General features: G+C 45.5%; 1 protein-coding gene across 3 annotated transcripts in view; it reads right to left on the reverse strand.

Moving 5' to 3' along the window:
• TTLL4 (tubulin tyrosine ligase like 4) overlaps positions 1-18,144 on the reverse strand; it is a 39,508-nt gene that overhangs the window by 7,220 nt on the left and 14,144 nt on the right. For all 3 annotated transcript variants that reach the window (XM_060016097.1, XM_060016095.1, XM_060016096.1), the window contains exons 2-10: positions 9,945-11,523; positions 8,946-9,055; positions 8,529-8,592; positions 3,566-3,687; positions 3,012-3,122; positions 2,574-2,650; positions 1,672-1,863; positions 1,489-1,571; positions 1,128-1,256 (exon numbers count right to left, since the gene is read on the reverse strand). In XM_060016097.1, the coding sequence (XP_059872080.1) occupies positions 1,128-1,256; positions 1,489-1,571; positions 1,672-1,863; positions 2,574-2,650; positions 3,012-3,122; positions 3,566-3,687; positions 8,529-8,592; positions 8,946-9,055; positions 9,945-11,425 (2,369 nt within the window). In that variant the 5' untranslated portion in view covers positions 11,426-11,523. The remainder of the gene's footprint in view (positions 1-1,127; positions 1,257-1,488; positions 1,572-1,671; positions 1,864-2,573; positions 2,651-3,011; positions 3,123-3,565; positions 3,688-8,528; positions 8,593-8,945; positions 9,056-9,944; positions 11,524-18,144) is intronic.

An 18,144-nucleotide genomic window follows, 5' to 3' on the forward strand; every position in this document is an offset into this window, starting at 1 on the left:
TTTCCCCTTCCACATATAACTGTGATTTATAATAACAAATATACATATTGGTCTCTGCCCCCAGCCCCTGACACAGAGCTCCTAAAACCTTTGTAAATTCCTAAGTGGTAAGAGTACAAGGAGCATCTTTGTTCTCAGATTTGGTCTTTGACCCCAGTTCCCGACACAGAGCTCCTGAAACTCATAATTTCCCGGGTGACAGGAGCGTCTTCTGTTCTAATGAGGCGACACTGGGTAAGCTCCTGGATGGCTTCTGGATGAGGGACAGTCAGTGGAAAGACCAAGCCATGATTAGACAGTTGCAAGTTTCAACTCCCCCCACTCAACTCCCATTCTCTTAAAAAGGGAGAAGGGCTGAAAATGGAGTTAATGATCGATCATGCCTAAGTGATGAAGCCTCCATAAAAATCCCCAAAATATGAGGTTCAGAGAGCTTCCGGGTGGGTAAAGCTCTGGAGGTGCTGCGAGAGCAGCCAGCCCAGAGAGGGCATAGAAGCTCTGTGCCTCTTCCTACATACCTTGCCCTGTGCATCTCTTCCATCTGGCTGTTCTTCTGTACCCTTTATCACATCCATCTTTCATAAATCAGTAAACATAAGTAAACTCTTTTCCTGAGTTGAGTGAGCTGCTCTAGCAAATTAATCAAATTGATACCCCTCAGCCCCGGCCCCAAGGAGGGGGTCATGGGAACCTCTGATTTATACCAATTGGTCAGAAACACATGCGGCACCCTGCACTTGCAACTGGCATCTGAGGTGGTGTAGAGAGGGGCAGCCTGATGAGACTGAGTCCTTAACCTGTGGGATCTGATGCTATCTCCAGGTAGACAGTGTCAGAATTGAGTTCAATTGTAGGACACTCACCTGGTGCTGTGTAGAACTGCTTCGTGTGGGGGAAAAAACCCCACACATTTGGTGACCAGAAGTGTCAGAAGTGAAGTGTAGTAAAGGAGACACACAGGAGAAAAGGAAGACTAGGTTTTCCCAAAGGCACCCTACCTTCTCCTTTGCTAACAAAAACTACCAAAATATTGGTTATTTTCCTGTTTGGTGTCCTCTGGCTTCCCTCCCTGGAGCGAAAGCAAATCCCCAAAGCTGTCAGCATGAGGCCTCACCACTACCACATACTTGCAACTGGCAAAGCGGACGAGTCCATCTGAAAAGAGGTAAATCCGTAGAGGATCATAGGAGGTGACGTAAACATAGATTCTCAGATCGAACTTGCTGCCGCTGATGAGGTAGGGTTTGTGGAGATACCTACACAGGGAAAGGCCAGCTTCAGGGACAGGACAGATGAGGTAGGGCTTGGTAGGTAACTGAGCCATGGCAAAAGCCAGCTAACGGTCTCCAGGACAAAGACCTTTAAACAGCTGGCTGAGGAAGTTTTTTGGCTGGGAGGACAAAGGACAAAATAACATCATGAAAAGGGAACCTCCAGGCTGAGAAGATGGGAAACGGGGAGCGGGATCTGAGCTGGAGACCGGCTCACCTCTGTACCAGAAGGGGTCTTCGCTTGGGGAGCTGACTCCACTTGTGAATGACCTGGATGCCAATGCCTCGAGCAGATGCCGGCTAGAGGTCAAGGGGAGAGGAGAGGAGCTGTTTACCTGGCCAGACACTCCGCTGTTCCCACTCTCAGGCCCTGGCCTGCCACCTGCCATGATCCACTCACTGGTTTAACAATCCACTTTTGGCGGCTGCTGCTCTCCCAGGCTTTGCGCAGAAGCTTGGCATCCTGGGGCAGGATGAAGGACTGGGGGAAGAAACTGAACTCCTTCTTGCCAAACCGGCTCTGCATGCGGGACAGGTTCCGCCACAGTCGGTCCTTTCGCCCAATCTGGAATGAACCTGGGAAGTGGTTTAGCTACAGAAGGGACAAAGGGTGAGAGTAGGGACAGAGAGAGTCCAGGTGAGGCCACAAGGAAGACAGCAAGGTTCACTACACCATTTCAACATTCAAAGGTCCTGTTCCATCTGATTATCACCGTCTAAAGGTCCTTAAGTATTCAGCTGCTGAGCGTTCACCAAAAAATGATTAAAACACAAACACAACAAAACAGAGTGCCCTTTAGGAGTCAACAGTTCACGACATAAAATAGTAACTAAGACAGACATAATATTCACCTTAAGAGCAAAGAAAAAGCTGTTAAGTCTTTTTCCATGCCTGTAGGACAAAGACAGGAAACTACCTGGCTTTCCTGGGGAAAAGGGACTATTCATTCCAGCATGAGACCAAAGTCCTCTTTACACATATTCAGCTTGGAGGAATGGAGGCAATGCGCAGCGGTTACAGGAGAAACATAATAAACTGAAAACTGACACTGCATCTCAAGACACTAGAGGAAAAGTGTCTTTTAGAGGCTGCAACTATCTAAGACACCGCAGCTGAACTACTACTAGACATGCGTGATCTGCTGGGGGCTCACCCTGCACCTGCCTCCTACACTTCCTACACTCCCCTATGAACCCTCCTGACTTCTCCATGGTCATCCTCCTCTTCCCCCACTTCCAATACCAGCCTCCTCCTGCCCAATCCAGAGTCCAGGGGAAGAATGGCTCAGAAAGGGCCCCTACCTTCTGATGCTCCTGAATGGATCGGAAACTAGGAGACTTCATGTGGTGACCCCAGCAGCCCAGCCAGTCATCATTCCCTACAGAAGGCACATCAGGAAGTCAGTCCTGCTTGCAGCTCAGTCCCTGGGACAGACAGAGGCTCAGAGGCCCCAGAAGTACCACTGGGCCTGGGCATAGCTCCCAGCCCCGGTTTTCTAAGAGTTGCCATGGAGCTGTCCTACATGAGGCCCTGGGGTCAGGACTAGAACAATGGGCCTCTGTCTTCCAATTTTGAGGAACAGACTCCAGCCCAGAGGGATTTCAGACCTATGTCCTCCTATGAAGTTGGAAACTTCAGGACAGGGTGCCCACATAACAGGAGGTATCTAGGGCTCCGTTCCCGCCCAAAGCCCATCTGTTGGGGCAGAGGACAGGCTCGAAGTAAGGCAAGCGACTCACTCTTGCTGATTTTGAAGTGGGACCGTCCAATGGTCTGCTTGACAATGTTGGGGGTCACTGTGCTCATCTTCCACCGGAGCAGCTTCCTCTGCTCCCAGGGAAGTTTCTCCACTGGGGGAAAGCAGGGAGGTGGGGGGAGAGTGTGGAGAAGAGCAGGAAAGTCATGGTGAGAAGAGGTAAAAGACGGCACTGTTGCTCAGCCTTCCCTGGGTAGGCAAGTCACTAAGTATTGTCCCATATCAGAGTTTGAAAGGAGCACACTTTGGGGAAGAAAGGAGGCTGCACAGGAATGAGGAAAACAGAGAGGAGAGGCGGTTGAAAGGGGAAAGACACAGGTTAGAGGGCAAGAATGATCATGAAATTATGGGGCTGAGAGGGTCAGCCAAAGGATGGACAAGATAAAGATCCCCCACCAGACTGGTGAGCCAGGCAGGGAACCAAGCACCAATACAGGCATTCTGGAAAGCCCCTTCCACCCTATTGCCACCCCCTCCCAACTTCGCTAGCATCCTTCTCCTGGGGGTTCTTCTGAGCTGACACTTGGCCAGGTTTACCTCTCTCATCCGGAGTGCCAAAATAGATGGTAGGGGGCACGTTGGGAAAGAGACTGTAGATGAGGGCTGGTCGGACAACTTTCTCTTTGGAAAGGGGTTTGGTCAGAATCTCCATACAGTTCCTAAGATGAAAAACAGAAATGTGGTAGAGAAAGGGAAAGCCACAGCCCTGAGTGCTGTTACTATTACATATTTCTTCCAGGGCACTATCTTTTACACTTTGATTCTACAAAAACAAGTGCTCAATAATCATTTTGCAAATATTAATCCATAAGGTGCTACGGCTAACCTATACACAGTCACACCATTAAAAATCACCTAAAGACAAAGTTTTCCAATACTTCATTCTATGAGACAACTCCAAAATTTCCTATGACAAGCCACAGGCTGAGGAGGTTCCTGAAAAGACTGGTTCTCAGAGAGCAGGTAATGACTTTGAGTGGATACTAGTAGAGGAATATACTACACTAAGACTAAGAGAAATAACAAGGAGAGAAAAAGAATGATATGGGTAACTAAAAAGGAGGAAAAGCAGAAAAGGTAGAAAAGAACTAAGAAGAGATATAGAGATTTTTAAAAAGAAAAGGGGGAAAAAGGCAACAGAAGAAAAGAAGTAGTGCTACTCCTAACTCATTTTACATTTATCTGAAAATATATGGTTGATTAATGCTCTTCTCTGTTTTAAAAATGATTCGTTAACATCTTATTTTTACATAACAATGTGGTAACACATGTCTGGGAATCTGCGGCAGTGGGCCATGGGGTCCCTACTGTTATTCCAACAATGTCTTGGCCAAGGCTAGCTCAAGGAGTCTCAAAATAGTGAAAACCTCAACTATCTATTGACAGACCCAGACCATTTCTTCAAACAGAATTGAAAGTGGAGAGAGTAGTTATTACTCTCTATACTGAGCTATATGATCCACAAATATTTTTTAGGATTAATTTTTAGCTTATAAAGAGCCACTCTACTTGTTGTTTTCTTTTTTTTTACGCGGGCCTCTCACTGTTGTGGCCTCTCCCATTGCAGAGCACAGGCTCCGGACGCGCAGGCTCAGCGGCCATGGCTCACGGGCCCAGCCGCTCCATGGCATGTGGGATCTTCCCGGACCGGGGCACGAACCCGTGTCCCCTGCATCAGCAGGCGGACTCTCAACCTCTGCGCCGCCAGGGAAGCCCTCTACTTGTTATTTTGCAGCACGACAGAAATAGGCACTGTATGTAAAACACTTCAGTGTTTCAAACCTTAGAGATTTTTAGTGCATTTTATTGGGTCAAGTTAAATATTAATTCCTAATTAAATAAATCCAATTAATTCAACTCTATTCCTCATTTCCAAAGTATTTTACTTTAAAGGCTTTCCATTTACTGAGTATCAGAATTTAAGATTGTTGAAAATCAAGGAGAATGAGTTAATGTTTAAAAACAAAGACAAGATAGGAATGCAAAATGGTGCAGCCACTCTGGAAAACAGTTCTGGCAGTTTCTTAAAAAACTAAACATGCAGGATTTCCCTGGCAGTCCAGTGGTTAAGCCTCTGTGCTCCCACTGCAGGGGGCTCAGGTTCAATCCCTGGTCGGGGAACTAAGATCCCACATGCTGTGTGGCACAGCCAAAAAAGAAAAAAAATCAAACTAAAGAAACTAAACATGCAATTACCATAGAACCCAGCAATTACACTCCTGGGCATTTATCTCAGAGAGGTGAAGACTTATGTTCACTCAAAAATATGTACACAGTTGTTTAGAGCAGCTTTACTCGTAATAGTCAAAAATTGGAAACAAACAAAATATCCTTCAGCAGGTGGCTGGTTAATCAAACTGTGGTCCATTGATACCGTGGAACACTACTCAGCAATATAAAGGAATGAACTATGGATACACGCAACAACCTGGATGAATTTGCAAAGAATATGCTGAGTAAAAAAAGCTAATCTCAAAAGGCTATATATGGCTATCATTCCATTTGTATAACATTCTTGAAATAACAAAACTATCAGTTGCTAGGGGTTAAGAAGGGGATGGGAGTAGGAAGGAAGGAAGTGTGCTCTCAGGACAACAGGAGGGATTCTTGCAGTGACGGAAATGTTTACATTTTCACTAATGTTAATGTCTTGATTGTACTAAATTGTACTACAGTTTGCAAGATGTTACACAGGAGGGACTTCCCTGGTGGCACAGTGGTTAAGAATCCGCCTGCCAATGCAGGGGACATGGGTTCGAGCCCTGGTCTGGGAAGATCCCACATGCCGCGGAGCAACCAAGCCCCTGCGCCACAACTACTGAGCCTGTGCTCTAGAGCCCGCAAGCCACAACTACTGAGCTCGTGCACCACAACTACTGAAGCCCATGCACCTACAGCCCGGGCTCTGCAACGAGGGAAGCCACTGCAATGAGAAGCCCACGCACCTCAACAAAGAGTAGCCTGGCTCGCCGCAACTAGAGAAAGCCCGTGGGCAGCAATGAAGACCCAATGCAGCCAAAATAAAAAAAAGGATGTTACCACAGGGGGAAACTGAGTAAAGAATTCAGGAAATCTCTGTATTATTTCTTAAAACTGCGTGGAAATCTACAAATGTCTCAAAAGTTTTATTAAAAAAATAAATATCTTTGTTAGCTGCCTCTCAAGAGTACTGAACTTAACCTCAATGGGTCTGGCTTCTGGTTTAGCAGTGCTAGAAACCTTGACCTTGCAAATAGCTACTTAACTTCTCTCCTCAATTTTCATGTCTGAAAAAAAGAGGCTGGACTTGATGACTACCATCTCTAAATTTACACAATTCTTAGAAAAAAAAATATGGAACAGGAAATGTAATAAACTATTGCTGAATAGAGAAGCAGAGGTAGTGATTTCAATGATCTTTCTGTGACTGCAAAACTTTCTATAATAAATATATAAATCTTTCATAATTGGGAAAAAATAAGATTTTGCAATCCAAAAATATTTCTGATTTTAGTCAAAATGCAAAGTAGTTTAGAATTCATCAACCTCCATTTGCTTGAACTCATGTTTTAAGCTTCATATAGACTGTATATTTTGTAGAAGTTAAATTAATTAATGAGCAAATAATTAACAAACACTTTTGTGAATTTTATCTTATAAATCAGAAAGGTTAAATAAAGGGCTGTTCAGCTGCCTTGAAGTAGGCCTGAACACAAACCTAGATCGCCCTTAAGTGTGGAAAAGGGGTTCCAAGTCAATTAAATGTTAAATATATTTCTCTTCTGGATCGTGGAGGTGCTTAGTCAACATCCAATATATATGACCAGGAGTAGTTTTGCTTTTCTGAAAGAACAATGGGTTAGGCTTAAAGTAACAGAATTTATGCACCAGATTCAGGATACCTATGATAGGATTTCTACTAATCTTCACAGAAAGTCCCAATTTTGTCTCTCCACTTTCCAAACAACTCTCTCCACCTCGTTAGTTTGGGACTCTAAAACTAGTACGGCCGCTGCACCATGTGAATGTGCACCATCACATTCAGAGATGCAGCCTGCCTTGTCCATACTAATCTTAGGTGAGGCTAACTTTTCCTCTTAGCTTCATCTAAGGCACAACTGACACAAAGGAAAGCAGAATCTGGGTGCTCCACATGCTAGGCAAGCCTCAACACATATGGCCAGATTTTAATTAAAATTAGAATAGAAATTTTGCTTTTTTTACATTTTCAGTAGAAATTATTTTTTAAAAGAAAAAAACTTTAATGTTTAGTACTTTGTGAGGGTTCTTTTTCTTTTCTTTTTTTAAAAATTTATTTTATTTATTTATTTTTGGCTGCATTGGGTCTTTGTTGCTGCGTGTGGGCTTTCTCTAGTTGCGGAGAGCGGGGGCTACTCTTCATTGAGGTGCATGGCCTTCTCATTGTGGTGGCTTCTCTTGTTGCAGAGCACGGGCTCTAGGGTGCACGGGCTTCAGTAGTTGCAGCACGTGGGCTCGGTAGTTGTGGCCTACTTGCTCTGTGGCATGTGGGATCTTCCTGGACCAGGGCTCGAACCCACGTCCCCTGCACTGGCAGGCGGACTCTTAACCACTGTGCCACCAGGGAAGCCCATGAAGGTTCTTTTTAATATCTAATAATAATTAATGAAGACAGAGCTTCATATTGAGACAAGGTTGGAAATGATGAGGGAAACAAGGAAGATTATATTGAAGAATGTTAACTTTCTACCCAGAAAGTTGATCTATATGATCCTTAAGCAAGTTCTAAAACTCTTTAGCACAATGACATGTCCTCATTTACAGTAATTTCCTCTTAGTCCTGCATTCCTTCCTCTCCCTGGACTCCCCATCTCAGTTATACAGCATTCTACAACTATCTGTTTTACAAAAGAAGGGTCTACATTAAGAGACTGACTTGTTGGTTCCCTAGTTAGAGATGGGTATCACTCAGATTCCACAAAGGGCAGCCAACAAAATAATCTAGATTAAGGCTAGCGAATTTTAAATTCAATTTCTTATTACTAAGGTCAACATCAGTCTTATAAAACTAACCTCTGAAGGGAACAGAAGAGCATTGCAAAAAGCTCCAGTTAGCAGTATATCTATCTCAGAACTGTTTCTGCCTGTGGGACATACTCATAATGCAAGGTGGCAATTACCCTCAAGTGGGTAGCCTAACTAAGAATCTACCTCAAACAATATGGGTCTTCGTTAATTAGTTATTAATTTTCTAAATACTTCTTGAAATTATTTGCTTTTTACCTGAACAATTTCTTGAAGCCTAAAGACCAAACTGCAGCCTAAGAAACTTGGTACTGTTTTTAAGCCCCACTGATAAAATATGCTTCTGTTCCCTTCCACTGTTTCCTGTTTAAAAACGAAAGTCCTAATGTAAAAATTTGGTAAAAATGAGTTAGGGTTAACAGGGCCATTAATTAATGACTTAGGTGATTAATCTCTTTATAATCTTAAAGAGACGGAAAATGGGCCTCTACCAACGATCTGCACAGCCAGCACTCACCGAGAGATCACTGCTACTGACTCGCTGGGGGAAACAGCACTGCATGAGGAGCACTCTGAGTCTCCTGCGGGTGAAAAGCAGAGAAGTCCCAGCTAGGAGAGGCTGCCACACGAAGTCACCAAGCCCAGGCAGCTCTTCCTCAGACATCTTGGCTCAGCCTTCTTACAGAGCCACAAGCACCCGCTGCTGCCTTGCATGGCGCCCCCGAAGCTCGACAGCAGCAGGGAGAAGGCAAGACTCGGGGGATGGGGGACTAGAGAGCAAGTCCCCCAAAAGCCACTACTACCCTTAGACCCCCAAGGCGAATGATGAATGTAGGTGACAAAGTGAGTTAAGGATCTGGTACACAATTGTTAGTCCCCTTCCCTAGCGGTGGTGACCCATGCCCAGTTGGAGGTGAGAGGGTCCCCTACTCACCCTCCTCCTCTTCATTCTCATCATGGTTGCAGCAGTCTTCCAAACCACCTATTAGCTCTTCTTCCAGATCTTCAGCTTCAACCTGGTCTAGCTGGAGGTCAGTAGCTGAACTATAAGAAAGAATCATGCCCCCGGCCCAGCCAACTCCATAAGAGCGGTCACAGTTGGATTCTCATTCCCTAATCATCTCCCAATGTTTGTCTCTTCCCCAGTCACCAATCTGCTGGCCCTTGCCTGGGCCTTACAACTACTCCTCTTGTCCTCAGAGCTTAGGTCTAGCCATAGTTCCTCAACCCTACATCCCCTATTCTGCAGAGAGGCACTATGTCTTCCATCTTCTTTGACGTCCCTCATGGCATATAAAAACAAAATTCTGAATACAAAACACCATCAATCAATGTGTGGTAATAGACATCAAAGGTCCCTAGACTTCTCTCTGGGAACTCAGAACAAGGCCTTGGTGGACCACGGTTCCAGAGAAGTAACAAGGCACAAGAGAAGAAGCCAAGTATGTGTATGCCCTAACTCTGAAACGGCTGTCATACCAGGACTGACTGAGAATCTGATTTGGTTTGGAATTAAGTAGAGAAATCACAGTTTGCAACACATGATGTTTGGAATTCTTATTTTTCCCTGGTTATAACCTAAAGCAAGGCTTAGCAAACTCTTCCTCTAAAGGACAAGACAGTAAATATTTTGTTTTGTGGGCCATTCAGTCTGTCGCAACTACTCAACCCTACGGTTATAACAAAAAAGCAGCCACAGACAGTAGTAAATGAAGGAGTAAGGCTGCATTTCAATAAAACCTTACTTATAAAAGCAGGCAGAGGGTGGGATTTGGCCTGCAAAGGGTAGCTTGCTGACCTCTGCTCTAAAGTGAAAACCAAACTTCTACAGCAGTTAAGAAACAAAACCAACCTCCAGAGACAGACGGTCAGTGTCACCAAACATGTATACATTCTACTGCTTTAAATGAACCAAAAACTTTCTCCGACTTACCCAATATCCCTAGCAGGTGAGTCCAGCTTCCTGGCTTCCTTAGGCTCCTCCCTCCCAAGCTTGCCCAGATGGATGGAAGAGAGGTGGGTGGCCACCTCGGCCACGCCAAGGGGCTGAGGGGGAGAAGGCAGAGATGGAGTTTTGTCTTCTCCAAGAGGTGGGGAGTTGATTGCAGATCCACAGGCAGGGCTGCAGCTGAGCCCACTGGCGTGTGAGGCAAGGAGGTGAATACTGATGTGTTTGGTACAGAAGACTGTACTGTCCAGCTCCATGGTGTCCGAGGCTCCAGGGAGGACGCTACTGTCTGCTCCAGCATTCTCCTGAGGGAGCTGCTGGCCTACCACAGCTGGTTTCCACCACCTGTTCCTGTTGAGGACATCCCACTGCAAGCTGGGGTTCATGAAATAAGACTGTTCAAAATGGTAGCCTTGCCTTGGCTTCTTCTCAAAGCCTCTTGCAGTCAACTTCCTCACAGCCTCAGTGAACCGAACCTCCTTAGTCAGATTCTGGGAAACAGAGTCCCCATCCAGGCCACAGGGATGTGGCTCTGCCCCTGTGGCTAAGTTACTCCAGTTGTAGTGGGGAGAGGCAGCACTGGTGGTGGAAGCGTCTAAGGAACTGGGGGTAGACAGGGTGCTGTGGGAAGGGTCATCATCTAGGACAGTGCCACTGCTCTTGGGCACCTTGTGCTCAACAGGCTGGAGTGCACAGTCTCCAGTGCCCCCTGATTGATGCCAGGAGACAAGCTGGACCTTCGGTGAGGATACTGGCTTCAGGCCTTCTGTGGCCTGCAATAAAGGCACTTTAGTGCTATTTGGCCGCATGAAGGAGTTGTTATTTAGCATGGGCTTGTAGGAAGAGGAAGAAGAGGAGAGAGGAGACGGGGTCTTCCCTGAGATGGCAGAGGCCAGGCTCTTCCCTGAAGGATTTTCCCCAGCCGCTCCCAGTGAGAGGTATGGTTCTGTGGATGAGGATGCCATGGGGGAGACCTTGGAAGAAGTGGCCTTATTGGCAGTGAGTCTGATAGGGAGTCTCTTCTGAGGGAGAGAAAGAGGTCTTTTTTCTGACAGGCTTGAATGCAAGCAGAAAGACTCCAGCTGCTGGTATGGTCTGTGGCCGTAGTTGGAGTGGCGGTAGAGCAGGGTGCTGCTGAACAGGTCCGGGAGGGAGTGCAGGTAACAGGAGTTGCTGTGGCCTGCAATGACAGCCGTGCTCCCGGAGCTACATAAAGTGCTGGGGCAAAAGAAGTATGTGGGCTGCGGTGGGACACCCAAGAGGCCTGGGCCCAACTCTGCTGAACGTGTTCCCACGTGCTTCTTCTCCACCTTCCAGATTGGCTTCACCTGCTGATGACCCTGAGCCCAGACTTTGCCCTCAGAGGGTTTCTCAGGTGGCGGGGTAGGCACTGTGCCTGAGGGCCCACTCGGCTTAAAGCTGTTTCCCCGGCCAATAGTGTAGTGCTCTGTTCTTGCTGAGGCCATGAGGAGCCCACATCACGGCCACGTGGCCTCATGGCCCAGCTCAGGTAAGGAACCTCGTACTTCCAGCAGTAGCAGCCGCATCCTTGAGGTCTGTCAGCCTGGAGGGCAGAGAGACAACTGGGAATGTTACAGTCCTAGAAGGACAGACACGATGCTACAGTGGTGCCCAGGCAAGGAAGAGCCCCACCTCAGCACTTCTTGGGCAACCAGTCTTGGTCATCAATTGGGGCCCTGGGAGAAGAACACCAGATCCTTAGGGTGTTTTCAGTGGACTTCCTGCTGCCCTCATGCAACCAAAGCTGGCTCCATCAAGGACTGGGACACTAAGGTGCCACCAGTGTAAGTCTGTTCACATGTTCCCACCCTCTCACTCAGAGAGCTCTTTCCTCTCTCTCCAAAGAAAAAATCACCTTTCTGTCTCATCATCTACAACTTTACACAAGTGGCTTCCTTCCCTCACCTGACACGAGTGTGCCTAGGAATGAGGCAAGTCTGGGTGTGGCAGAGAAACCAGCTAATACCTTCCTCCTCATCAACCAATTCTGAATGGTCAAAGATCATTTGAGAAGCATATTTTACATCTACTGCTCCCTCACCAATTCTCAGCTGCCCCGGATGTGGTCTGCTTTTCACAGTTAAATGTGACAAGTTCAGGTAAGAGCAGAGATTTCTCCTGCTGACCTCTGGAGTGCATCCTGGAGCTGAGACAGTAATTTCGTCTCTTCAAGTGTCTTGCCAACTATATAGGCTTAAATTCCAACCAACGTGTTGGTGGGAAAGAGAAGAAACAAGATGGAACTAGACACCAACATTCTTTATATTTAAGGTGACTTTATTTCCAGCAGCCACAATGGGACAGGAAAGGTCAGGGAGTAGAATACAGAGGCGAGAAGAGGAGAGAAACTTTCTTTATTCCAAATCCCAGCCTTCAGTTTGAGCTGATTTGGGGGAAGGAGAACGTGTCTCTTACATTTCCTCATTGAATCTTTCCTCTAAAGCAAAACCTCTGAACCAGCCTGTAGTTCTGGGTTCCCAACAGTCAGTTTAGTATGGTCTCTTGCTTTCTAAGCCAAATTCACAAAATATTCTGCAGTTTTCACACCTGCAGGGAAAGGTGGGTCTGCTTTCATGACAGCATCCAGGGGAAAAATAATACAAGACCCTTTTATAAGAAGTCATTCATCTGGGATAATTCTAAATGAAATCCTGGCATCTTCATCAAGTGTTTTCAGAGTGGCTAGAGGGAAGGAATTAGCAGAATTTTTTTGCTCAAGTTTCATTTGAGACACAGTCAATGGGAAGAGGATTTTGTATTTTGATAGGAGAATTCCTGTCTACAGCTACAGGAACTGTTGGTGTTGTCTACCAACAAAAAGCCTGCAGAAGCCACATGATGTCACCCTCTTTTCCTGAAAAGGCTGACCTATGTGGATTCTTTCTCAAGGAGAGTACCAAAAAATCACTGCCAATATTCAAAATGATAGTGGGCAAAAGACAGCATAAGGGCTAAAACCAGATATGATGCCAGTAACCGCAAATTAAGGTAACAGAAAATGGACCTCCACCAAGTCCAAACTATGGAAATACTGTGCGGGGGACAGTTATACTCTGCACTTATGGTAGAGAAGCACACACAAAGGGAAGGGTCAAATCCTGCCAGTGATTTTTTAAGACCACACACCTGAGTGTGTGTCATGTACACTCAACAGACTCACGTCCCAATTCACGTAGTCGTCTTTCAGGAATCTACATCTTTCCCCACCGATGCAGCACAACAGATTCACCAAAGTGACGGCAAAAAGGGCTAAGGAAACAAGATTTCAGGCTGGTGCTCCCTGAATATCACCCAACTTGTGGCTCGTCACGTGCATCCTCCTATCTCAGACCTTCATGTCTCTACAAGTATCGCTCCCTAGAAGCCTTTCCTTCTCTTCCACCAGACAAAAAATAAACAGCTCAAATATCACTTTCACCAGGCAGCCTTTCTGGACTCCCCAGTTCAAATAGGATGCCTCATCTCTGTGCTCGCCACCATCACTGTCTGTATTACACTGAGCTTTAATAATGGACTACTCATCTGACTAGGAGCAAGGAGCATGTTGTCCTTCCCCTGATGTCCCCAATATAGGGTCTCACCCACAATAAGTGCTCAATATTCTGTTGAATAAATAAACTGAAAAAAACACAGTAAATAAAGGGGAAATACACTAGAACTGATGAATGCTAGTTTGGGCACCTAATAAATACCAGGTACTACGCTCATCAAATCCTCACAAACACCCTATGTTCAATTTGCTGATGATGAATCCAAGACTCAGTAAAGCTAAGTAACTTTTCTATAATTAAACAACCAACAAGGAGTGGCTAGATTAAAACCTGAGTTTGACTCCATGCTGCCTCTTAAATAGAAATGAAACACACACCTAGGCCCTGTTCCCTCACTTATCCCTAACCTTCAGGTACAAGACAAAAGGCAGGTTGGAAACACTCCTCCACTGTTTATACTGAGCCCCCTTTGCAGGTGAAGTGCCCAAGAGCACACCACTGCATCCTCATCTGCACCGCGGGCAAGCCCACTTTCCCTCATAGACATGGGTACCCACTGCACACCTCGGGGCTGGGTGAAGAGAACCCTCCTCTCTGCACACACTGCTCAATGTCTGCCTCTCTGCAGCCCTCCACACGAATCCTCGGTGCCAGGAACACTGGACGCAAGTGGCCCGGCATCTAGCTGGCTTCACTTTTAATCCAAATGAGGAAGACGAAGGCGAAGGATATACTCCCACCCTCTTCAGAAGCTGCGGGTGGCCTGCTGGGCTAGTGCCAGAGTAAAGTGGATTCTCTTCTCTGTGACTAACAGGATTCTAGATCTTGTATGTGTCTGCAATGGCCATTTCCCACAGGGCATTTGTTTTTCCTTGTCTGACTTATCTTACTTAGCATAATACCCTCTAGATCCATCCATGTTTTTTTTGCTTTTTTTAAAAAAATATTTATTTATTTATTTAGGCTGCCCTGGGTGTTAGTTGCGGCACGCGGGATCTTCGTTGCAGCACGTGGGCTTCTTAGTTGTGGCATGCATGTGGGATCTACTTCCCCAACCAGGGATTGAACCCGGGCCGCCTGCATTGGGAGCACGGAGTCTTACCCACTGGACCACCAGGGAAGTCCCCCACCCATGTTTTTGCAAATGGCAAGATTTCTCTTTTTATGGCCAAGTAATATTCCACTGTATATATGTGCCACATCTTCTGTGTCCATTCATCTATCACTGGACACTTGGGTTGCTTCCATAACTTGGCTATCGTAAATAGTGCTGCATCTCCTTGTTGCTGCTACTTTACTCAGTGTAGGAACTCTGCCACAGCCACACCCAATTGCTTCAACAGTGCCTTTTCCTCCAGAGGTCCGCTCCAAAATCCTCCACAGCTCCTCTCTTTTATCCTCTCTCCCACATCAAACCAATCTGCTCTCACCACTTCACCACTTCAACTATTACCTGCAGGAGACGAGTCACTTTTCAGACCCGACTTCTCTCAAGCTCTGTGTCCTCATCGCCAACTGTCTTCTCCACCTTTTCCACAGGCAAGTCCAACCACTTCAGCCCAGCTTGTCAGAACAGCTCTGCACTCTTTTTTTTGGCCGCGCCTTACGGCTTACAGCATCTCAGTTCCCCAACCAGGAACTGAACCCGGACCCCGGCAGTGAAAGTGCCAAGTCCTAACCACTGAACCTCCAGGGAATTCCCTAGCTCTGCACTCTTGACGTTCCAATTTCTTTCAGTGGAAATTTCTTTCCCTCAGTCACCTAAGAGGAAAACTTAAGTCACTTCTGATTTCTTCCTTTCTCTTAATCTCCAAAGCCAAACCAGTCACAAAACCTAAGAGATTCTTTCTTCATAGCACGCCCCCTCCTTTCATTTCAACCGCCATCCCAGATCCGGACTGCTGCAACAGCTTCCACACTGAAGTTTGTGTCTCCAGGGTCTGCCCTTCCTAATTCCATTCTGCAGGCAACCTCCAGGTTAACTTTGCTTAAATGTTACTTGATCAGTTACCTTTCCAAAAATTTTCCATGAGTCCTTCTTTAATATCACAGTAGCCCACCAACGACCTGCATCAGAATAACCTGGGGTACAGATTCCTGAGCCCCACTTTCAGAGAGGATTCAGTGGGTCTGAGGTAGGGCCAGGGATCTGTATTTTAAACAAGGCTTCTACATGATTCTCATGTAAGTCAATAAATAAATTCCAGACTTCTTAGCCTGAGTCTGGCTTCAGTCTTTTTTTAAGGTGTATTTCCATTTCCTTCCACCTTTAACTCTGTTATATGACCTGTTCTGGTCTTGTACTAATCCTTTCAAACCGGTCTGCAGGCCCTTACTCCACTCAGCCTCTTCCTTCCGAATCCTTATCATATTATATTTACCTTTTCCAGGCCCAGCTCAAGCTCCATCCTACCCATGAATATCTGTTGTGTAATTTATTCCTCTAATTGGATACTTTGTAAAGGCTATCTTTTACCGGTGTTCTCTTCTCGTATGAATATGCCTCATAAGCTCCATGATGGTTTTTACAGGAAAATCTTGTGTTTCTGTAACAGATAAATGCACAGCTATGCGAGTAGAAGGAGGAAGATCACTGCCCTAGTCTGGCCTCCTCCTCAGCAATGCCACCCAAGCCTCCCCGCAAAACGTCATGAGATATTAAGGCTCCCTAGAACAAAGTTTAAAAATTAATTGACTTGAGGGTGATGAATATTTTCAATGTCAGTTATACCTCCACAAAGCTGTTAAAAAAGAAACAATTTTTTTTTCCCTTAAAGGGATAAGAAAGGAAGGTAAAGAACTGCTGAGCATTCTGAAGATAAACAAAATGGCCTCAAACATCCTTTTCTTTCTATTTGCATGACCGGCTCAGTCCAATTCCTAGTCCCTCACTCCCCTCACCAAGTGCAGGGCTGTTGCAGTAGCATCCTGCCTGACGTCCCTGGATCCAGCCTCTCTCCTTCTAAAGCATCCAGTCTCAGGAATCTAAATATCCTGCTTGGCCATCTTTAGACAGCATTCAGAAGCTGTCTATCTCATTCTGCCTTCCACTCTCTGTGGGGTCATTTTGCCTCAAGTTTCCTCCTTAAGTGAGAGTGAATGACGAGCAGTCTATGCTAGAAAATCTATGACTGTTGTCTCAAACCATCAAGTCACCAGGGGCCAGGCCCAGAACAACTTGGACAAAGTATCTATTTCTGCAGAAAGCAATTATTCATTACACACTGACTGTATCACTCTCCTACATTACAGGAGTGTATGTGGCTCTTGGGATCTGAAGTTTCCTCTTCCTCCTCCATCTAAGTGTTTCCCTCAGTCACAGGGGAACTCAGGACATCGGAAACGGTTCAGAGTCTACAGTCATAAGATCTCTGATGAAATTACTTTAGTTGCTCAACAGTTATGTAAGAAGGTAGAACTGACTTGTCTGAAATCGAACAGAATGAGTATAGGAATCAGACCCATTTTCTCTTATGAGATAAATCCTAAACTATGTCTCCCTAAAGAAAGCTGGAGGAGCATGGAATTTCTTTAAGGTCCTGTTAAGAAAGGAAGGCCAATACCCCAACCCTAATGAGAAGGAAGGGTCACTACCACAAGTTGAGAAGGGCAGCTCTTGTAGAACACAGTTATGTCAGAGTAGTTAGCAAACCTCAGGAAAAAATACAGCTTACAGCAGCTAGAGCTGAGGGAGAGCCATCTGCAAATTACTAAAAAGTGAAAACAGCTGAAGGCTTAACATAATTAAGTGACTAGCTCTCCTGAAGCCTTGACCTTCAGCAGCTTCTGAAAGAAGCCTCAGGTGAGCTCTCTAAAGCAGTGGTCCTCCAAGTGTGGTCCCAGACCCTGAGGGAACCCTAAGACTCTTTCAGGGGTTCCACTAGCTGAAACTATTTTCATAACAAAACTAAGATGTGATTTGCCTTTTTTTACTGTGCCAGCCTTTCCACTGATGGTGCAAGAGCAATGGTGGGTCAAACTGCTGGTTCCTGAGTAGGAGTCGAGACAATGGCACCAAGCGAGATTCTTCACCACCACACACTCCTTCACTGCACAGTGAAAGAAGAAATGCTAGCTTTACTTAAGAATGTCCTTGATGATGCAATAAAAATGAAATCTCAATCCTCAAGTACATCTTTTTAATATTCTGTTACAAAATGAGAAGTACATATAAAATAGAAGACGATGGTTGTCTCTAAATAAAGCACTTGTTTGAATTGCAAAATTTCTCTGTGGAACATCATGTTTACTTGAAAGAATGAAGGACACAAAAGTGATGGTTATTCAGACGTTGATACTTGGCAGGCATTCTCTAGAAAATGAAACAGAGTAAGCCTGTCGCTTCAGGGAAAACAGCTGACAGTGTTTGTTGCCAATGATAAAATCTGAGCTTCCAAGAGAAAATTCTAATTTTGGCAAAATTGTATCTGCCACCCTGAGCTTGACAGCTTCCCAATACTTAACCATCTTTCTGATGAGTGTGGTGATAATATATTGTTTTTTGATACTGTAAAATAAAATGTGGCAACATTTATAAGATCTACATAACTCAATGAACCAGTATTTTCTAAATATCTATCACACAATGTCAAAGAATCAGGCGCGGGTAAAAGGTCCGGTCAAAGTCAGAGACAGACCAATGGATTCTAATGAAACAAAGTATGAAAAGCTCA

The sequence above is a fragment of the Delphinus delphis genome, chromosome 7, assembly GCF_949987515.2.
Source record: "Delphinus delphis chromosome 7, mDelDel1.2, whole genome shotgun sequence".
Classification (NCBI taxonomy): Eukaryota; Metazoa; Chordata; class Mammalia; order Artiodactyla; family Delphinidae; genus Delphinus; species Delphinus delphis.